General features: G+C 35.2%; 1 protein-coding gene across 1 annotated transcript in view; it reads left to right on the top strand.

The window, feature by feature from the left end:
- The window catches only part of LRP12 (LDL receptor related protein 12), a 48,807-nt gene extending 25,470 nt beyond the window's left edge, over positions 1 to 23,337 (top strand). Inside the window, exons 2-7 of the mRNA XM_017806395.1 lie at positions 3,590 to 3,646; positions 10,366 to 10,501; positions 11,925 to 12,127; positions 14,522 to 15,623; positions 16,500 to 16,632; positions 20,117 to 23,337. Coding sequence (XP_017661884.1) covers positions 3,590 to 3,646; positions 10,366 to 10,501; positions 11,925 to 12,127; positions 14,522 to 15,623; positions 16,500 to 16,632; positions 20,117 to 20,980 — 2,495 coding nt within the window. The 3' untranslated portion in view covers positions 20,981 to 23,337. The remainder of the gene's footprint in view (positions 1 to 3,589; positions 3,647 to 10,365; positions 10,502 to 11,924; positions 12,128 to 14,521; positions 15,624 to 16,499; positions 16,633 to 20,116) is intronic.
- The last annotated feature ends 214 nt before the right edge of the window (positions 23,338 to 23,551 follow it).

The raw sequence follows: 23,551 nt of genomic DNA, 5'->3' as shown, positions 1-23,551 counted from the left end.
TTTACAGATGCATCTGTCAGAATCAACGAACAACTTTGACCAGAACCATTCTTTGACCATTTGAGAGATTGTTAAAGTTATCAAAGACAGAAAGGCAGAAATTGGAAGGTCATTCTATGCTGTAAAACACTCTATCAAGAGTCTTAACTCTTTTAGTAACCAGTTGGCTGGGTTTTTTTATATTGCAGTCAAGGAACCTTTAGGGGTATTACTATGAGTGGTGGCAACAAACTCATGTGCACATCAATAGAAATCCATTAAAAGTACTTTCCATGCTTTTGTTTAATCTATAGATTACTAGTAGTTTAATATATCTTGTATTCTATTTAGGAAATATTCTTTGGGGGTTTTTTTGTTCTTTAGAAAAAGCATATTAAGTACTTGTTTTTATCTTGAGCTTTTCCATTTGAATTTAACTTACATGCAGTTGCTGACCATATCTTAAGCTGCAGCGGTAAAGTTGACAAACATTTCTTGGTTTAATACAACTTAAAATAAGTGGCCTATTTCTGCTAAATATTTATAAAAGGATGTGAAGAAGATGGGTGTAGTCCTGGCTACACAAGTGGTCTCTTCTAAGAAGTCAGCAGAAAAAAAGGAATGAAGATGTTGGTTTTAGAAAAACAACCTTGATTTCTCACAGGCTGAATGGAAGGCAGGAGCTTCTCTGTGTGTCTTCCAGCACTGTGTTGAAATGGAAATCAATAGCAAATATTTCTTTAAACGTTGCTGGTGACCTAAGAAATTTTTTTTGCATACTCATCCTCTGCTGTGTTAAATAGACTAACAGGAATTTCAAAGATAATTATGTTCCCATATCTTAATGGAAATTACTGATCTGTTATCTGCTATATTGATATTCTAGTAGTCTCACTTTATATGTGACATAATTGTAGAGATCATATAAGGATCATTGCCTAAAAAATTCCTAAAAGTGTCTGTCAGCAGTTAGTAACACTTAAATGGCATCTGAACACACTCTGTTTCAGTGACAGTTTCCAATAAAAAAAGGAAGTAATAATCTGACAGATTTCTCAGATTAATTTTTCATGTAATGGAAGATTATTGGGAAGGAAAGAATTTTGGAAAAAAACCCACCTTATTTTGATAGTACAGTATTGGATCAGAAATCAGGCTTCATCATGACATGTTAGTGCTGCTTCTGACTAATCACTGAAGTTAGGTTGACAGTAAATGTGACATCAGTTTATCTCAAGAGATTAATTGCTAGATTGTAAAGCATATTTAGATGGAAAATAATCAAGTACTCTATATTTGATTATTTGCTTAAGTTTTCTTAACCCACTAATTCTGGGTCAGTGTGTACCAGATTTAGATGTGAGTTCCCTTTTTAGTATGCTTCTCATTATTACTGATTTATAGTTTCTCTCTCTCTCTCTCTCTCTCTCTCTCCTTTACTTTGATTTCCATCACTTCATTGTTATGTCAGTATTTTTCATGTTTTCTTACTATATTTTTATCAGAACTAATTTCATTAGTATTCTGAGGTTTTTGTTTTCCTGGTTGTTATGCATAGGGAGCTTGTCAGGAATTCAGATTCTGGGAGCATCAGTGGAGTGTCCAGGTATTGACTGTCTTCAGCATAGTTACTTGAGGTTTTGGGTTTTTTTTCATATTTCTAAATGTTTGTGAGTTCCTTCTTTTTTGTCATGCTGTTAATTTTCAATGTTCAAGAACAACTATAGATATACTTAAACATGCAAGTACCTCTTTTTGCAAATAAAAAAAAGGTTAACAGTCCCTAATGTATTTGAAAGATGAAATATCAGTAAACTATTTTTAGGTTAAAACAAAAGGTCTTGAAATCTGTTAATGTTTTTTTATGCTGATGGAAATAATAGAAAACAATCAGAAATGTGTTTCTATGGAATCAGTTACAATTAAAATCACTTTGCAGCAAAGATGCTTATTTTGTAAATTGGGAGCTGAGTTTACTGTAGGCACGAAATCAGAGTGACAGCACTCCTTGGCATGTCAGTGATATGCAAAATGGAGGGATTATTTGGAGAACAGGTTTTTAAAACTTAGAAGTATATTTTACTTAGAAAATAATTTAATTGGAAAATAGTTGCTCACTAATACAGTATTTGAAATAGTTCTCGTTTTAAAATACTTCAGGCTTTTGAACATTGAGGAGAGTTGTTACAGTTTGGATTTTTTTAAAAAAAATTGAGACAAAGCAACCTGAAAAGTAAATATCTGCAGTGAAATTTGTACATTGAAAAAGGGGTGGGAAACATGTAACTTTTGGGAGCCAAGGAATTTAGTTTTTTAAAAAATAAATAAATTACACTTGCTGTATTTCTACAAATTCTGATCATCAGGTTTTTAACTGTATGGTGTCTTTAAGAAATAAAAAATTATGTCTTTGTGCATTTGGTGTCAACCCTGGGAGCAATTTCTGAAACATTTTAATTTTAACCACTGCGGTGGAGGAGCACTGAGCTGTGGTTGCTTAGGTGTATTATGTTCTAGGTCAACTCATAACAGTCTTTAAATTGGTATAAAAGGAATTTGTGTTTTCTTTGTGTACTTAAGGTTTTTGTCGCCCAGACATACCACACTTACATTGCAATGCTGGTGCAACAACTGATTTCACGTGCATGAAAATCTGTGTGACATGGCAAATCTTCAATATTACAAAACTTTGAGGGATTAAGAGTTGTGGCTTTAAGATTTGCTTAGTGATGTATTTTATATTTTAGATTCACTGCCTATATTCAGAGGAGGAGCTTATTTATCAAAGTGGCTCTCTGCTCCTGAAATGCCTGAAAGACTTTATTAAAAATTTATTGTAAAGGTTAAAAGAAAGGGTGGTGAATAAAGGAGAGGAGAAATCTGTTCAGTGAGAGAAATGTGCACAAATACAACTTGATCTGTCGCACGTACCAGGGCTACCTCCTATCAGCAAAGGTATTTGCTTTAGCAGGCTGGTTTTACTCTGGAGAAGTACAAAGTATTGGAATCGGAGGGATATTCTGTCTGTAACTCTTGATGACCACATGGGTCTTGTTGTTAATCTTCGAGAGTGTCTGTAGTTTTACTGAACACTCACGGGAGTTAACTGGTGAAGGTCACTAGTTCCCTGCTGTGTTTGAGCTGTCTTTCTGCAATTCGTTGTGAAATAGATGGTTGTAGTAGTCCCCTGGATGTCTGTATTTGCGTAGCATTAACTTGCAAATCTTGATCCAGGAGAAGATGAGGAAGATGCATTGAAATAAATCCTTCATGAAAATATAATAGCATTTGATGCAGAATCATACAAGTCTACTATCTAAAAGGCATAGTTTCACAAAACTCTACCACTGTCAAGTCTCTTGTTCCTTAAATTTCTAGTATATTTAATTGTTCCTAGTAAACTAGCAATACTTGAGGTTTCTTTATTGTATAGTAACTTTTCTCTACGTTTTCTCTTTTAAGTTTTATCATAAATTAATGTAAGACCTTTAATGTTTAATATTAATTAAAATAACTTCATTTTTGTTCGTTCTGTTCTGTAAAAAGGTATCTGAAGAATTTCTACAAATTTTATCTTGGAAATTAGCTTATTCATTATGTTTAATTTTAGGAAATGGTGCTCTTGCAGAACATTCTGAAAATGTGCATATTTCAGGAGTGTCAACGGGTAAGTCATTTTTTGTAATGTTTAAATTTCATGCATGACTTAAATAGTAAATATTGAAAGCCACCTGGTATCTTATGAAGAGATATTTGGCTATAAAAATTATTACTGCCTTTTGCAGCATGTAATAAGGAATGAAGCAACTGGAACATGGAAAAATTCTCATAAGATAAAACTGATACCTGCATGCTCATGAACAGATTATGCCTTTCTAAGTGGACTGCTTAATTATTTTTCCATACAAACATTGAACTAAGAGAAAAGTTGGTTTAAGTTGAATTGATATTTTCTTTCCACAGTAAAGTTTTTGTGAAATGAAATTTACTGAAATGTAATTTTGGACATTGCTACTGTCAAATAATATAAATCCAAGAGTTATGCATTTCACCTGATTAGATTGAAGCAGTAACTGAAACTACTGTACACTTGACTGCACAGTTTCCTTAATACAAGAAAAAAAAAGAATTTTAGAATTCATGAAACTGAGAGACTGAGATGCTGGGAGAAAATGGGGTATAAAAGCAGCACACATTGCTCCAAGGTTGCTGTGTTCTCTTCCAGTCAGTCGGTCTCAGGCCTCTTCCAAGCAGCAGCCACGGTCGGGACTCCTCTGTGTTAGTGATGTGACTGTGTGGCCATTGTACAGTCTTTGTTCTTCAGATGTTGTGCAGCATCAGCCAAGCTGCTGGGCGTGTTTCATGATACAGATACTCAGGATATGTGCAAATGGGGAGATAAACACTCCTCAGCAGGTAGAATACAAGCCTGATTCTTTCCATAGGAAAGCTGGCACTAATCCCTAGAAATCAAACTGATTTTCACACACCCTTCTTCTAAAATGAGTCAAAATGCAAACTTGTCCTTTTTGAAAACAGCTTGCACATCTCACTGTAGTTATGCTTGCAGTATTGCTTCAAACATTGTATTTCTGCTTGTGCTCACAGTTAAGTTTTTGGATAAATGTACAGTCAGTGGATGGTCTCTGTTACACCCTACTGCTTTCTATTTCCCTTTCATTGTTTGCCACTCAAACACTGTTAAAAGTCTAATTATAGAAGACCTTTCATATCCTTTCTTGTGCTGCATCATGAAAAATGTTGTTGCTTTTTAACAGTAGTAATGCATCAAGTATCATATATAGTACATTTATGGCACACTGTAAATAATAAATATCAGCATAGTTACTTGCCCCTGCTGGAACAATAGTTGCTGGAATTGGAATGTATGAGATACACAGCCTAAAATCTAGCTATGCAGCTTTCAGGGTATGTTTTAACAACCTCACACCCCTTTGTTTACTGCAACAGTCATGTCACAGGTCACAATACAGGCAGAAAAGCATCTGCTGGGCAAGAGGTGAATGGAATTTTTGACTCTGCTTCCAGTACTTTGGCCAGCATGCTTGAATAGGCAGTGCCAAGAAGAGCAGAACACAACGTACTTTTTACGCAAGATAACAGCAGCTGGTAGATAGACCTTTAACTACTGAGAGGAAAGATCCATTTAAAAATAAATAAAGAAGAAAATTAAAAAAAAAAAAGAAAATATATATAAAAGTAGCTCTGATGTTCCTGCGTTCCAAAATAGCTTTCCAGATGGGAAAAAATAAATATCACACTCTAAAGTTTCTGTCTGAATATAAAGTGCAAATTCTTCGCTGGGGAATTTTCAGATAATGGATCTGGGTATGGTCTGTTAATGACAACCAAAGAAAGCATGTAGCCCGACCCAGTGTCATTTTCCTTACTGCTATTTGTATGTACATCTTAAATGTTAAGTGCATGGCCCAAGTATAAAAGATGGGGATGAATTACATGATTTTTTTAGTTCCTTTTAAATAAATTCGTTGCCCCAAACATATTTTTGAACTTGTAAATGATATGTTTTTCAAGCATACCTGGACAGCTTTATATTTAGCAGAACAGTTTCAAGCAGAGTTTCTGTAAAATAGAACCAAAGACGTCTGGCCTTTAATCTTTCTAAATCCAACTTTCACTTGGTGTTGAAACCAAGCAAGTGATTTTCTCGGACAGTTGCTACTGAGACAGGATTTAAAATGAAATGATTGTCTCAATGGTAGATTTTCTGTCATGCTGCTGCTGTAAGACTACGTGACATACCTTCCTAAATTATGTTTTAATAGCACAGACCTCTGTGGTCTTTGGTATTTATGCTTCTGCTGTATATTATATATTCAAGTTACAGGTACTCTAATATATGAGCATGCTTTTTCTACCAGCAGCAATAGTGAAATGTTGTCTTTTGTGTAGAGAAAAGTGTTTATGCTTTTAAAATCTGAAAAATTCAGAAATATTTTCAGGTCTGCCTTTGAGGGATGTTGAGCCATAATTGTCCCAACTGCGAAACCAGTTCCTCCATCTCCCTGGTCTCCCCTCTCACTCTCCATTTTGAAGAATTTCAGCACTGGTGTAAACAGTTCTTCATTAACAATTGTTTTTATATATATATATATAAACTATTTCTTTTTGCTGAGTGTGTCTCTGTATTGCTGAGAAAAGGGCTTTAATTTATAATGCTTTTTGGCTTGCCCTGGAGGTAAAGATTCCTATGCCTTTTTCCTGTAGTTCTGCAAATAAGACTTTCAGTGGCTCCTGAGAGTTACAATGCAATAATTACCCTCCCTATTCATGGTTTAGGCTTTATCACAATATTATTCTCTTTTTACTCTAAGCTGTTTTAAACACCTTCAGATCATTTATCCAGCTGCATTCATGTCCTTACCATGTCCAATATAATGCATACCTTATCATCATGTGGTTCACATTGAAAGCTAATTCTTTTATCTTTTCAACTAATCTTCTGGCATTACTGTGAAGATAAATCCCTAATCTCCCTCTCCCTGCTTTTCTGAAGTGACTTTTTTCCTTGACATGTTGTTCACTCTTACTTACTACAGGTACTTTACTTCTCTAGATCTTGTTACAGAATTTCTGCATAGGTTTCTTAATTATTTACATGTTATAACTTGCTAATTGAATTTGGTAAAGTTTTCATTGGCTCTCTTCTGTTTACCAGTTAACATCCCATAGGTAGTTTATGGTAATGTTCTGTAATGTGGGGTGGTAAACAAATTTTAGGAAAAAGGAAATAAGAAAAACTGTTGTACCTATTTTTAAAAACCTACAGGAAAATCCACACATGCCAGACAATGATGTGCACAGCTCTTTTGACCATTATTTTGCACTATAGTATGTGAAACATCTTCAGTCCTAATTGCAGTATTGTAATGTACTGAAGAGTAATAGCAAAGTAACAAACAAATTTGCAAATAGATTGTTAGCAAAACAAAGGATCTCAAAGGAAAGAGTTTAAAACAGGTAGGAGATGGATGAGCAGAATTGTACTCAAGAATAAAAGGGCATTGAAAGGAATGTAGGCAGAGGCAACACCCATGTAGAAGGTTCTCCCTCCAAATCTTACAGCCACCAGCATGAGACTTGAGAACATCTGAGACACGCATCACTGGGTGTCTTTGCTTTCTACGATGCAACCTTCTCACTTTCACTTCTGCTTCTGCCTGGGTTGCAATCCCATGTCCTTGATGTTGTTCACATTCTGCATGTTTTCAAACACATGAATAAAATGTATCTTACAGTTCCAAAAGATCTAGGAGAAACATCCTGGTTAGGCAGAGAGACAGGAACTGATTTTAAAGGCTCACTATTATCTTTATCAAATATATTCTCTTTAAAACTGTTCTATTTCAAAAGGTTATCCTTGATTTAAAAAATCTTGCTGAGAAATTATTCTCTCTCAAAATGACGGCACTTTTGAAGTGCAGCTTCTGCACAGTTCATCTTGACCTTTTAACATTTTTTTAAGCAAAGGGGAGATTTCTGTTGTCTCCTGAGTTATAAGTAAGAGATGTTTATTACATGAATATATGCCAAGTATGCAAGTGCATTTAGCATATGTAGCTAACCAGAAGTTAAGGAAGCTATAATTCCCTTTTCAAGTCCATTCTTTTTTTTTTTTTTCAACCCACACTTCGTCATATGCGTATTTTTTTCCTCTCTTCTACAGCATTAGCACAGTGCTGTTCCCCTGTTTTGTGCCTGCGATCATTCTTGCTTCTTCATGCCCTCCATCGTCTGCTTCTCTCTTCCCATATTGGGTGGTGCTGCAACTGGTCATATTTTGCCCTCAGCTCTTTAATGTGAGCTTTATTGGAAACAGAGAAAAAACCATCTTATTAAAAGAATATAGAAACTATAGGGATATGGCTGGCTCTGCAAACAAAGGATAAAAAAAAATCCTAAATTTGAGTAAAACTGGGAGTTTTCATGATTTTCTCGAAGTATCACCTTGGTTATACAGGATTTTAGTGCAGGATTTCTTCCATTCAAACTTGCGTTAAAGTTACTGTTTGTGCTGCTGCAGGGGTTGCATTGAGCAGATGAGAGTTGTTGGGAGTGCTGTGCCAGCACAGGAACTTGCCCAGCCAGTTGCATTGTAGTTTACAGTTGCTAGCAGTGTTTGGAGGTTCCTATTCAACAGACACATGCTGTACTTACATTTTTAGCATGTTTAAGTTTTTGGGGGTGAACTCTAAAATTGAATGAATATATATTGCATGGATCATTTTCGTGTATTTTAGTGCAAAGTTTCCTTTTGTCAGGCAAACTTAAAAGCTTCTTTAGAGGTTCTCAGTAACAAAAGCATGTCTGTCAGTTTGTAAATATCTAATATCAGGTGAATATTGTAATAGTATAAATTTCACCTGCAGGTAACTTATTTTAAGCTGAGCGCTATTTCAGTAGTAACCAAGTAGTATGTGGAAATGTTTGCCAACATTTGCAGGCTTGGCACAAAATGTTTTATACCTTCTTCTAGTTTTTTGCATATTTTTGTTCTGAAACAGTTAAAACTGCTATTTTACTTCAACAAGTGAATAACCAGTTTTTCTTTCCTGACCTTCTGTTTCTTGCCTGAACAAATGTAAAGTATCACAAGATCATTTACACAGGAGCTGTGTTCCAAAATATCATGGTCTTAGAGCACCACCTATAGGGTTTGCTCAAAATTTAAAAAGAAAGTGAACGATGCATGTTCAAGTGCAATCTTTCTGTATTTTGTGACTTTTTTGTCCCTAGATATAAGGGCAGGTCTTATGTTCTGTAGTTAATGTTAATACTTTGCAGCATGAATAAAACTCTAAAAAGAAGCATGTGAAAAACCATTTAAAGCAATGTTCTCTTACAGCTGTACAGGAAAGCAATAAACTGAGTTTATTTTTGCCACTGTATTTAAGCTAACACAGAAAATTCTGACATTTTGCCAGCACTTTTGTCTTTTAATACTTATAAACATATTTTTAGAAATGTATTTGTAATGCCATGCAGAAATATTTTAAAGTAATAATAATAATTTAAGAGTATAACTTCTTATTGTATTAGAGCCAGACAATAATTTCAGGTCTTTATAGTATTGCAAAATTATTTTGAAAGCTTGATTGTAAAAATAGAAAAAAAAATCCTCTTTACAAATTACTTTATTACAACTTTTGCACTGTTCTAAATGCAGTTCATTTTTCATCATGTTTGATTACTGTATCAGTTCTGATTTATTTTAATCAAATAGAAATTCTAAAAGCTTTTGGTGATTAGACAATAATGAAAATGCTTCCTCATTTGTTACAGTTCTTGTGTTTAAACTATTGTGTGTAAACTGATTGTGCTACCAGTAAACTTTAAGAGCTTGCAGGTTTTGGACTAGCAGTAAGAAAACTGAAAAATAAAAACACAGAGGGCAATTATTTTTAATGTGTTTTCTGACCACTGAAACTTCCTCATACTTTGAAGGTCTACAGTGAGAGTATTCTAGCCTTCCTACTACCTTGAAGGTTGTGAATTGGATATATGACAGGTGTTGTATATAAGGCTGCTAAGGGGAAAAAAGCTAGGAAAACAAAACCACAAACTCAGTAAATACATTACTTGAAATAAAATCAGCGGAGCTGAGAACACTCCTGTAAGAGGAATAGCAGCTGAGTTAAGGCTGATGCAGAAAGCTACTCTATAATAAAGAATACAAATGGCTCAGTTACTTCAGTTGCATATAATTAGACCTATAAATATAAGCTTTCTAGTCCTTTATCAGAAAAGTAGTAACACAAGTCTCTCTTAAGAATAATCTCTTATGAACCTAACTTTTCATACTTATAAATGAAGTGTGCTGCAGTAAGTGCTCTTTGCCTTTCAAACATTTGGAATCGTGTGTGAAGATCATTTCCATGTCAAGAACTGGGAGGCAGGTATTTGAGTGGTGGTCAAACACTGGGTCTACCTAAGACAGGAAATTTCAGCTACTTGATAATTTAGCTTCAAGTTATTTTGTACCTTCAATGCACTTGTCGGTTTAAGGTGTTAAGTTCATGGTTAAATTGAACTGAATCTTTGTGAAGGCCAAAAATAAAATTATGAAATACAAAATCTTTCACTTTATATTAAAGTTGTCAAAGTCTGTATAATGTTTTTTTTAATCTGTAATAATAATTGATATAAGTAAGAACTGCTTCACTGGCAGTGTTGAAAAGCATGTTTTGGCTCACATGTTCCATTACAAACTCTTTTAGAAGTTGGGTTTTTTTAATTGGTATATAATCTAATTAGTGCTGATTGGTTGGAGGTTTTTTTCTGTCCTATTGGCTTTAAAAAAAATGGAATTAATCAAATTGCTTTCAATATATATGTATTTTTCAGCTTGTGGAGATATTCCAGAACAAATTCGATCACCAAGTGGAACAATCACAAGTCCAGGGTGGCCCTCTGAGTATCCTGCCCGAATTAATTGTAGCTGGTACATCCATGCCAACCCAGGGGAGATCATTACTATAAGGTAACAGTGCTCCTGTTTTATCCACATGGATCAAAGAAGTACTAACTAGACATTTTTAGCTGCCAACTGTGTATACTGTTTTTCTCTTCCTTCCTGTAAGTGAAGGATTTCAGTTTTGTCTGTTTTCTGCCTTTCCTGTTATCTGATTTGCTCTCACTCAGCCATGTAGCCTTTGTTTTCAGCTGGAGAATTGGTGCCTAGCAAGAAGTTCAATGTGCTCATTTATTTGAATTCTTTTCAGTGTGTCTGAAATATAAGAATTTTGCATTAAAAATGTGTAGAGGAAGTTCTGTAATGCTTCATTGCTTTGAAGTCTCACGGTGTGCTTAAAAATGTCAGGGACAAATAGTGAGTCAGTAGCTATGACTGCAGTTTTGGAAAGGCTGAGTTTTGATGCAGGGAGCTCCTCATAGTTTCACAAATCTTGTCACTTTTCTAAAGTAGTAATGTCAAAAATTTGTATCGTAGATTGAAGTTCTTATCGATTCATTCGCCATTACTGGTTTATTTGAGCATCAAGATACAAGTTAATACCGTTTCATAGACTTGATCATGAAACTGCATTACCTGCAGATTTACTTCGATTTCCAGTACAGACTTGATGTGACATCAGTTATTCATTTGAAGTATTGCTTCTTAATTTAAACCATCTTTCTACTAAATATTCAACTGGCATAAATGCAATGTAAAGTGGGTAAAACTGTTTAGCTACTAGAACACTTTCTAAACTTTTTCGTACTGTTTATTTTTAATAAAACTAATTTTTTCCCTTTCACATTGTTTTCTTCCACTCATACCACATTTCAGTTCTGATAAACTTCTCTGTTGTCTGTATAGACCTGTTTTGCCCAGATTGTCTCCCCTTCACACTTCGTTACCATGACAGCCTGTCTTGATATAGTAACCATACCATGACATTCCATAATACAATGTTTGGGTAGCCGAGTAGTGCAATTGGGAGAAAGTCTTACCTGAAAACATAATTTTGACCAATTTAGCTGTATTTTTAATGTCAAATCATATCGTTGTCATAAGTGTAGAATTAGCTAAAATTCTGATGGAATTTGGGTTAAAGAGAACCACTTACTAATATATAAAAGTCATTAAATGAGACACAGAAGAGCAATTTCAATAACAGAATTTATTTTTATATGAAGACTTAATGTTTGTTTTTTGTAGAAAAACTGTGCTTCTTTAAGTAGTGGATGCAATATTTTATTTAACTAAATGGGTTCTTGTTGTCCTCATAATATAAAAGTATCACCACAAGGTTAAGTCCTATTCTTACCGGGATAGAGAAGCTGCTCTTTTATTTCGTGCTAAAAAAACTTACAGCTAATTTCCATTTTTATGTGTAGTAATTCATCAGCTTGGTTGTGTAACATCCAGTTCAGTAGCAATTTTGACCTTTTCTGTTTTTCAGCTTTCAAGATTTTGATGTTCAGGGATCTCGGCGGTGCAGCTCAGATTGGTTAACAATTGGAAGCTACAAGAACGTTGAAGGCTACAGAGCATGCGGCTCTTCCATTCCCTCCCCATACATCTCTTCACAGGATCATGTTTGGATCAGGTTTCATTCAGATGATAGCATCTCCAGAAAAGGCTTCAGATTAGCCTACTTTGCTGGTATGTTTCAAATGATTCCTAGTACAATTTTATGGTTTCACTTTTTGTTTCATCTTTCAAGAAGTATTTCCATGTAGGAGGATAATTCCCTTTACAGGAAATACCTGTAGTCACTTCAAGGTTTATTGAAATTAGGGAAAATATATGTTAGTTAAGGTATTTTGATCCCATGCACAACTTGAATATTCAAAGTGGGAATCAATGATAGCAATAAGCAGAGTGAATGATTTGGGGAAGAAAAAAGTTAGCTGTTAATACTAGGCACCTGGAAGTTTTTTTTTTAACATAGTTTGAGATTTGAAATGTTTTCGTCAGACTAAAATTAGTTGATTAAATTAGTTAGGTAGACTTCTGAGTATGATAAATATGGCGAGAGAGGAAAAAAATCATGTTTTGATACTGCAATATTCCCATCAATATTTATAACTCCATGTTATAACTTTCTTCTCAACCTCTTCCGGGTTTTGCAATGCAGAAGGATTGAGTTAGAATGTAATCAGTACCTGAACAGGTCTAATGACACATATTCTACTAGTATTACCTCCACCTATGGAGCATAGTCATTTAATTTAGGTAGGACAAGTCTAGTAGTTCAGTTTTACAAGTTTTGAAGTCAAGACCAAGGTTCTATTTGACATCCTAATTTTATGAACTGTGTGTGAGTGTACTATGTATATAAAAATATGTATATATATGTAACAGAACAAGAAGATGGTATCATTTATACTACATCTATTCTTCATGTTTGTTAGTGAAATGAACATTTTCTGTAAATTGATCACTGCCAGCACATACATTTTGCTCTCCTTTCACTCTTTGTCACCAAATTTGTTGACTTAAACACTCTTCAGCATGCTTATAATGTTTATCACTCCTGTTTTCCTGCACTCACTTTTTAAAAACCTTAGCATTTGTGAAATTTTAAAAATGCATTGCACATTTAAAAAAAAAATTATTTTAAGAAACAGTATTTATTCTTAATGCTTTCTAAGTAGAAAAAAGGGGAACAGAGGTATGATATGACTTGACCTATCAGAGCAGATTAGTTGCAGCAAGGAAAATTCAGGCTCACTATGAAGACTTTTATCATGTTGAATATTTAAGCACTGGAACTTTAAAAATACTTGATTGGAGAATGCCCTTAAGAGCCTAATAACTTCAGTTAGCCTTGCTTTGAGCAGGTGATTTGATTACAAAACCTTCATTCAAATCTGAATTGTTCTCTTGTAAAAAAAGAGTGAACATGCTTCTCCTGGGAACATCTGGATTTTAGTGAGTTCATCGTGCTGTCTTTCCTGTTTCCTTTTTAAAGCTTTAAGTATAGTGTTACTTAGAATGGGTATATATTTGTCTAATTTATTTTCTGAATTACTGCTGTGTAGGACCATGTGCATTGCAGATGGTTTTTTAAATTTTTGGGGGGATTGACCATGACAGTTTGTTTTATAGCCAATTTTACAGTCTGTACTGTGGTTTTTAGCAATAATAGTGATTTAAAATGATACCGTGGTATTTGACTCAGCTTAAATGTTGGAGAATTGAATTAGCTTGGTTCTCAGATATGTTTCTGTGTTTGACATGGTTGGAACTTTAATAAGTGAAGGCCTGAAAAATATCCTTGATGTTATAAGTGCGGTAGTAGCCGGTAGACCACATTTTCTTCAATAAAGGTGTCTCTTGACATTTTCATCTCCCCGTAATAATTAAAAAAAAAAAAAAAAAGAGACCATACCAGAAAACCCCACAAAACTCTCACCTCCACATTTTCTGGACCATTACCTGGATTCTTAACTTTTAAAGTACCGTTTTTTGTTCAGGCAAGCATGCATCTGCATTTGCTGCGCTCTCAGTTACCGGAGGAGAGGCAGGAGCAAACAGCGGGAGGACTTAAGGACAGAGGTTCCTCTTTGGTTGCAGTAATATGTAATCTTCAGCTGTCAGCTTTTCTCTTGCCATAGATTCTTTGGTACCAAATAGAAACCTATGAAAGCAGAAGAGAGAAAGCTTTTAATGGAAAGGAATTTGAGGAGGTGCCAGTACTGCAGCACAAAATGTTTCTGTATTTTGAGTGATAGAGAAGAGAAACAGTATTTTTCTAACTTATTTTTAGCACTTTAGAAGTCAGATTTCTCAATAGCTATAAATGAGCATTGTTTTCTTGATTGGGTTAAAGTTAATTGACTGAAAGCAGCTAAGGGTAAGGTTCATGCAGATTTGCTGATGGAAATTCGACTTGAAAAAACTGTTCTATCCTGAAATTTACTGAAAGTTGCTGTTTTTTACAGAGACTTCAAGTAGCTGGTTTGCCATTCTGGAGTACCTGCCGCAGCAAATGCGTATGCAACACAAACCATGGAAGTGCTAAACTCTTAAGATATTTTTTTTTTCTTTCAGGGAAATCTGATGAACCAAGTTGTGATTGTGACCAGTTTCATTGTGCTAATGGGAAGTGTATTCCAGAAAGCTGGAAATGTAATAATATGGATGAATGTGGAGACAACTCGGACGAAGAAATCTGTGCCAAAGCTAATCCTCCGACAGCTACTTCCTTTCAATCTTGTGCTTCCAATCAGTTCCAGTGTCTTTCCCGCTTCACCAAGCTTTACACTTGCCTTCCAGAGTCTTTAAAATGTGATGGTAACATTGATTGTCTTGACCTAGGAGATGAAATAGACTGTGCTGTGCCAACATGTGGGCAGTGGTTAAAATACTTTTATGGTACTTTCAGTTCTCCCAACTATCCTGACTTCTACCCACCTGGCAGCAACTGCACCTGGCTGATAGACACTGGTGATCATCGCAAAGTAATCTTGCGATTCACTGATTTTAAACTTGATGGTACAGGTTATGGAGACTATGTTAAAATATATGATGGATTAGAGGAGAATCCACGGAGGCTGTTGCGTGTACTAACAGCATTTGACTCTCATGCTCCCCTCACAGTTGTTTCATCCTCAGGACAAATAAGAGTGCATTTTTGTGCTGACAAAGTGAATGCTGCAAGAGGATTCAATGCAACGTATCAAGTAGATGGCTTCTGTTTGCCCTGGGAAATCCCATGCGGTGGAAATTGGGGTTGCTACACAGAGCAACAACGCTGTGATGGCTACTGGCACTGTCCAAATGGAAGAGATGAAACCAACTGCACCATGTGCCAAAGAGATGAGTTTCCCTGCTCTCGAAATGGTGTTTGCTACCCTCGTTCAGATCGCTGCAACTACCAGAACCATTGCCCTAATGGTTCGGATGAAAAGAATTGTTTCTTCTGTCAGCCAGGAAATTTTCACTGCAAAAATAACCGCTGTGTGTTTGAGAGCTGGGTTTGTGATTCTCAAGATGACTGTGGCGATGGCAGCGATGAAGAGAATTGCCCAGTCATTGTGCCCACTAGAGTGATAACTGCAGCTGTCATTGGGAGTCTTATTTGTGGATTGCTGCTTGTCATTGCACTGGGATGTACTTGTAAATTGTACTCACTCAGGATGTTTGAGCGAAGGTAAGTAGAACAGATGGTCTTGAGAGTTCAAATGTATTAAATGGTTTTGTGTCTTTTTTGTTTGTACTTGAAGCAGTTTTATTACCATACAGACATTGTTGTGCGTGATTTCTAAAGACATTGTTCCTTTTTCTTTGCAAGTAAAAAGAGGTCAGTTAATCATAAGAGTATCTCAAGTTGGAACCTAGAATCTGACTCCCTTCTCCTGGCAGGACATCTAAAACTAAACCTTGCTGAGACCTGTGGCTCAGCATCATCCAGATGCTTGTTGAACCCTGACGAGCTTGGTGCCATGACCCAGTTCCCTGGGGAGCTTGTTCCAGTGACTGACCACTCTCTCAGTGAAGAAAAGAGGATATATTCTGATCTATTGAGGGTTAAGCTTTCAGATGTTGTTACCAAAAAGAAAGTGTGGGACAAACTGCAATTAATTAAATTGCAATTAATGTTTCAGTTCTGTATTTGACAGCATGTTTCTTTTCTTCTATTGTAGACTAGCTCATACCAGGATTATGCATTCTTCAGTTTTTATAAAATAATATGAGCATCTCTCATGGTGCTTTTTATATTTAGCCTGTATTTTTGGGCTGGTTTTTTTTGTTTGTTTTTTTAAGGAATTTATTTTTGGGTTGATTTTTTTGTTCTTATTTCAGCTGGACAGACCCATAGCAATGGGACATAGGACCCATGGACAGACCCATAGGACTGAAAGGACATATTGTATATTCTTTGTCAATTAAATTTCAATTAAATTAACAAAACTTCTGCTGCTGAAATTTATTATTTCAGATTATAATAGTCTGATGTACTTTTAATCTTTAAAATATGTATAAATCAGTGTCTTATATATTCTGAAATTTCTTTTCTCTTCGAAAGATCATTTGAAACTCATTTGTCAAGGGTTGAGGCTGAGCTGCTAAGAAGAGAAGCTCCTCCATCCTATGGACAATTAATTGCCCAGGGTTTAATTCCACCGGTTGAAGATTTTCCTGTTTGTTCACCAAATCAGGTAAGCTTTCAAAACAGCAGGCAGACAACTTAAATTTTAAGGAGACTGAAATAAAGATTTTTTAACTTTCATCTACATTCTTTTGTTCTACAGCATTTCCTTTTCTTCCTTTCAAGTCAGTAACATTACACTAATGATTAACCATTGGACAAAATCACAATACAGTAACACCACTCAGGTTTTTTTGCAGGCCTTTCTGTTGATAATGAATGCCAGTAATGCACACTATAGAACCCCTCTTGCATGAAAAGTAATAGATTGGTAGATCTAATTGTATGTTCTCTATTAACGTTGTGTAAGTTAAGACTGCAAGATAGCACTTGGAAATTTGTGAAAGAAGAATTAAAACTTCTAATGCAGAATGCTAGTTGATATCCACATGTGCTTGGGTACAACCATGCCCATAGAAAAGATGATAAAAAAGGCAAGGCTGTAATATCATATAAAATTAACATGAACAAGTAACAAAGTAAAAGCCAGTAAATGGCAACTAATAGTGTCTAGTCATCCAGATTCTCATATATATGATTAGCACAATTCTTAACTTGGTTAATGAATAAGGTTTCTATCATAACAACTTTGAAAGACATTTTCAATTAACTAAAGTTACAAAGCTCCTCTCAGAAATAGAAGAAAAGTCCTAGTCTAAGAATCCTGCTGTGCAGTATTAGAGTTGGGATTAACTTATGTTATGTGTTGCAATTAATACAGCAAAGTTTACTGTTAGCAGATATTGCTGAACATGTAAGAAAAATAGTTACAAGACCATTACATGTTCTTTCATGCATACATGTTCACAAGCAGCTGTGATCTGCCGCAAAGGATTCGGGAGAGGAAAAGTTTGCATGAGAGGCTTTGCAAATGTGTCAGAAAGAAGATACTGTAAAGATTTTTCAGGAGCTAAATTAGCACTAAACTTCATTCACAAACTTAGTAATAAATGCCTAAAATGAACACCGTAGAATCCCTCATTCTTGTTGGATGAGTAGTTGTGGTTATAATAAACATCAATAAGTTTCTGTTTCAAAATGGTTCTGTACTTTTCAAATTTGGCTTGCTGTCCTCTTCTCCAAAATTAGGCTTCACCAGCTTGTGACGCATCTGTGCTCACAAGTCTCTTTAGGCAGGGTTGGCTGAAGGAAGTCTATTAAGACAGTGCAGTTGTCATGCCCAGATGTGCAAGTCCTTTAGTACAGGTAACTTGGAACAAACTCCTGCAGATCCCTACCCTGTGTGGGACAATTCAGGTTTAATGTACATGAACATGTGTAGTCATAAAGATTTGCAGGAAAAACCTGGCTAGCTCAGACCCATTTTTCATCATGAAACCTCACAAAGGTGACCTAAGATCTTGTTTTTTACTAAGATGAAATCTCCTCATAGAATAATTCTGGAAAATCCAGACATGTAGTGGCAGTCAGAGTTTGGTACTGGATCTGTTAAAAAGCTATGCAATTATTAAAATTTTCTTTTATCTTTAGTTTGACTTTAATTGAATTAACCACTGTTGCTTTGGATATATTTTAAATTATTTTTCAGAATTACAGTATAATGGAATCATATGGCAATCTTTCGTAATTAAACACAACAAAAGATTCATTGTCTTTCTCTGTAACTATGATTTAACACTCCATAAAAATATTGATGCCCATACAATAGTTTTCAACAATGAAAGAGTGTTACTGAACTCTCACTATGAAGACCAGTGTTTTAGATAAGACTTGTGGCCTTGAAAACTGAAGTAACTATACTGGGCAATTAACTAGCATAAAAATAAGGAATAGTAGTGAGCATGCCATCATCTTCAAAAGTAATAAAAAGTCATTCTGGAGTCATTGATGCTTCCATGATAAAAACTTCTACTTAACCAATGAAGTTGTACGATTTAAAAACTTTGTTTTTCAGAGCTGAGAACATCAGTAAAAGTAAAAGCTCAAGGCAATGTAAATGGAATTCTATAAATTATAAAACTCTAGTTTTTAATACAGTTAAGTATTGGGGAAGTCAATGTTAAGTTGTGTTCAACTTTGTTTTGAGCAATATATACATTTAAGATTGCAAATCTCAGTAGGACTGAAGATAGTTCAAGTTTTCTTGAAGTCTCAATCTAGAAGAATTTTGAGTGCTCTAAATTGTATGTAATGCTTTCCGTCTAAAACTGATACATGCCTTCAGAGCTGGATTTTTGAGGATGAGTAGCAATCTCTTCAGTAGCTTTTGAAAGTAAGGCTGCTGAACACATGTATTTATATGCTTGAATTCAAATGCCATCTTGTGAACTATTGGAAGGGAAGAGGTAGGTTGTGCATGAGGTATTGTTTGGATACTGTGTTGTATTGTCTGAAGAGTGGGGGTAGGGAGCTGATGGTGACAGCATGAGACAACTGAAGTGTTTGTAAACAAAGGGAAATATGTGCATATATGTTAAGGGTTTAATTGGGGGAAAATGGCTGTTCTGAAGAATATTCTTTATTTTTGCTGTAATCTTCATTAAAAGATGTGAATATTATCCTGTAATTAAACACATTCATGAATATCTTTAGAATCGTGGGCATATGGCAGATCTTCTACCCTATTTGAGAATTGAGCTACTTAGCTGAGGCAGTGTTTTCTGCTTGAGTAAGGGATCTGCAAGTCAAAGGTGTTATTGTGTTTGTGTTACTTTACAGTTAAAAAGTTATACAAAGTTTTAAAGAGGAAAATTCAGGCATGCATTCCTCTATAACTGAATGGCTGGAAAATACGTACTGAATTTGGAAAATGTATGATTTAGAACACATAAGATAACTTTATTTAAACAGAGGCATTAAAACATTTTGAAACCAGAATTAACTGATTATGCCAAAATGGGGAAAAAAAATCAAACTACAAGGCTCTGCTGGAGAAGATATTTAATTTAGTCCCTTTGAGGCAACCCTATAGTAGTGGCTAAGGAAAGGTGGTCACCTCTGTTAAACCTTTCTGAAAGATTTTGTTTTCAAATCCTAAACTTTTTGAGTCATGTTTTTATGTGCTTTTCTTTAAAATTTACGGTGACTACTTTACCTTCCTTGTAAGACTGTTTGTAACAGATCTTGTATGCCTGCTGTATTGGGTCTGTGGTCGTACCATATCCTGATTATAGTGCCTTTCTTTTCACTTTGCTTTTATTTAAAGATCCTTGTTTTGGGCAGAAATGTACCTTATATATACCTCATTGCTTTTTTATTCCCCTTCCATATGTATTTCCACTTAATTTCCTTGTTCATAATATTTTTTTCTCTAGAAAATTTAGACTTCTGTCATGCCGACCTTGTTTTTCAAATAGCATATTGCTGCGTTTACCAGATCCTTATTATTAAAGATGCAACATGTTTTAATATTTAAGGCTCTACATTCTACTTTGTGGTTATAGGCTGTTTTGCACAATCATTATCATTCTTTCTTTGTTAGAACAGTACTAACATACTATTAACACTTGCTTGTTGCTTATCTTCCCATTTAGGCTTCAGTTCTGGAAAACCTGAGGCTGGCAGTACGATCTCAGCTTGGATTTACCTCAATCAGACTTCCTATTGCTGGCAGATCAAGTAATATTTGGAATCGAATTTTTAATTTTGCAAGGTCACGCCATTCTGGATCATTGGCATTGGTCTCAGCAGATGGAGATGATGTTGCCAACCAAAGTACTAGTAGAGAAACTGAAAGAAATAATACTCACAGAAGTTTATTTTCAGTTGAATCTGATGATACAGACACAGAAAATGAAAGAAGAGACACAGCAGGAGCAGTTGGTGGTGTTGCTGCCACCTTGCCTCAAAAAGTCCCTCCTGCAACAGCAATAGAAGCGACAGTGGGAGCGTGTGGGAGTTCCTCTGCTCAGAGTGGCAATGGCAGTAACACGGATGGTGGAAGAGAAGTGACGAGTGTAGAGCCCCCGAGCACAAGTCCTGCACGTCACCAGCTCACGAGCGCACTCAGTCGTATGACTCAAGGCTTGCGCTGGGTGCGCTTCACTTTAGGGAGATCAAGCTCAGTGAATCAGAACCAAAGTCCTTTGAGACAGCTTGATAATGGGGTAAGTGGAAGAGAAGAGGATGATGATGTTGAAATGTTAATTCCAGTCTCTGATGTAGCATCAGACTTTGACATGAATGACTGTTCAAGACCTCTACTTGATCTCAGCTCAGATCAAGGACCAGGGCTTAGACAGCCTTACAGTGCAACGCATCACAGTGTAAGGTCATGCAGTCGAGATGGCCCCTGTGAGAGCTGTGGCATCGTACACACTGCCCAGATACCTGACACTTGCTTAGAGGCAACAGTGAAAAATGAAACTAGTGACGATGAGGCATTATTACTCTGCTAGGTACGGATTGTTTAGGAAAGATTGTGTACAAGTTGGAGCAATATCTGTCATTGTTTTGTACTTCACAGTTAAAACTAGTTTTTAGTTTTAAAAAATCCAGGACAACAGTATGTTAAAACTACTTTAGCCTGTGTGGTTGATTAAACTTTTCTTATACTGGATGACATTATGGAACTATTAGAGTGAACATTTTAATGGCTCTGAATACAGAGTGTGTATCCAGTATAATCAGATTACTCCTTAAACCGAAGTTTTCCCAGTTAGTTTCAAATTTAGTTTATCCTGGTACTGTAGTTCAAACCAGAAACGTGGCTGCTCAAGACTCATTTGGCTGCCTGTTTAACCCCATATTAACAGGTGAATTTGTACAGAATTCTTTTCATTTAGGAATTGACTCTGTTGTATTATTGCCAACATACTTGTAACTTAATATACTAAGTACTGGTAAGGATTGTTAATGTAAAATATGTACTTTTCTTTAAGTTTATACAACACTTTGTCTAAATATTCTTAAATTTCATCATAATGTGAACTTATTTAAAGGGAGGAGAAACTTTCTCCAGGAGCATTCTTTTTCTTTCAGAAGTACAAAATGCAATGATATATGAAATTTAGACATAATAGATAAACTGATGGCAAAAGCTTTTATAGCACTGACTTTCCTAAACTGCAGTCTAATATGGTACAGCCAAATTGTATGTAAAATCCCCAGTCATTAGTCTTTTCGATTTGAAGTAAAAAAGGGCCGAAGATATTTACAATATGTGTTAGTTCTTTAAATATCTGATATGTACAAATACACTACAGAATAAGTTCCAACTGGTAATAGATCTTTCCCTAATACTGTAGGGTATAAAGCTTGTTTGGACTCAAGGGATTTGCACTAAAATCATATTAAGGTCTCTAATGAGCTTAGTGCACAAGCACTATCACTTTAAGTACTATTATTGTCTAATATTGCAATGGCTATATATTTCCATGGCTCTTTTCTTGGGGTGTTGCATTTTTGTTGCAATTGAATTTGCTTTACTAATTCCCTATTTATTCGTTGTATTTAAAAACTGGTTTACTTGGTTGCAGACTGGTTGTTTAAAAAAAAAAATAAACCCCTTTTAGTGTATTTTTTTATGATGTTACATGTTGGAGCAAAACAGATCAGTGAGAAAAAAAGCTCATAACTTCCAATTTTGTGATAAGCAGGTTAATATGTGGCTACTAGTGTGACAACAAGAAACTACACTTTTAAAAACAAAAATGTCAACTACTGTTTTATTTATTCTTTGCCAGTCTGTTTTCAGTAGGCTTAAAGATCCAGTATGAAATGTATTTGTGTGTGATTGTATGCTATTTATTAAATTTTAAATACTTTGTTGAATGTCATTTTAAAGCATGTTTAAAGTCTTGTGCATTTCTGTCGTGTTATGCTGTCGGGCAGAACTGACTAAAATTTTAATATGTATCAAAATTAAATTGAATTTTTGTTATGTTTCTGAGGTACTTTTAAAGATAAATCCAAGGTCTGTCTGGCTTTTTATTTTTTTAAATCCTCATCTCTGAAGTACAAATCACATGCAGAAGAAACAAACAGTTGAACGGATTCCAAAGTGTACATATCTTCTCCCTCTTCTCTTCATTCACAGACACTGGGATGAGAAAAACAAGCGATTTTAACATCTGGTTGATTTTTTCATGACAGTTAGCAGGTAAATTCTGAGTTCAGGACACAATTATGTAGATTTGTGCTTTTGAGGAATGTTATGTGCAATACAGTTGTAAAAAATTTTATTATTATAATGACCCATGCGGTTTCAAGTTTCAGAACAGATCACATCACACTGGTACCAGATCAGGTACAGGTTGGCCCATAATTACACATACTCGAGTAAAAGTCATCAATGGCCATTTTTATTCACATTGAATAATATCTAAATCTGTGGGCAATCTTTAGTCTGATTTCAGTAGCATTGCTTTTAGAGCAGGCAACTTTGCAATAGGAACATGGTAACGCACCCTGAAATATATGTGAACGGTATGTCCTGGTATAAAATACTGGGTTTTTAAACCTTCCTAACTAGTTGTCATTAGAAACTGGTTACAGAAATGCTTGTCCCTGAGGCAGATAAATTTTGAAGAAAGTCTTCACAGAATACCTTTGGCGTTAAACACACATAGTGATCTAAATTTGTTCCATTAGATGCCCCAAATAGCATGTACCTATGGACTCCATATTGCAGATGTAAAAAGAACACAATGTTTAATTTGTTTTAAAGGAGAAATGCTACACATTTAACTGAGAAGTTGGATTTGATTGAGAATTTGGAAAATTGTAAATAAAATTCATATTTGTATGAGGCAAATTTGTTGCAGTGATTTTTTTCTTGGTGATATTAAAAGGAGTGATCATTTTTTCCTTTGAGTAATGTATTAGTGGTTGGGGTTGTATTTGTTTGGTTTGCTTTTATGAAGGCTTCTAATAGGTCATTATTACCCCATTTCTTTTCATTCTGGAGAGCTTGAATTAGTGTTTTGTTTAATTGATTCTTGATTTAGCTGTGCTACAATGCTAGAGCA

This window comes from Lepidothrix coronata, unplaced genomic scaffold, assembly GCF_001604755.1.
Source record: "Lepidothrix coronata isolate B3197 unplaced genomic scaffold, Lepidothrix_coronata-1.0 Scaffold15, whole genome shotgun sequence".
NCBI lineage: Eukaryota > Metazoa > Chordata > Aves > Passeriformes > Pipridae > Lepidothrix > Lepidothrix coronata.
The sequence above is the reverse complement of the archived record's forward strand: the minus strand, read 5'-3'. Positions and strand labels throughout refer to the sequence as shown.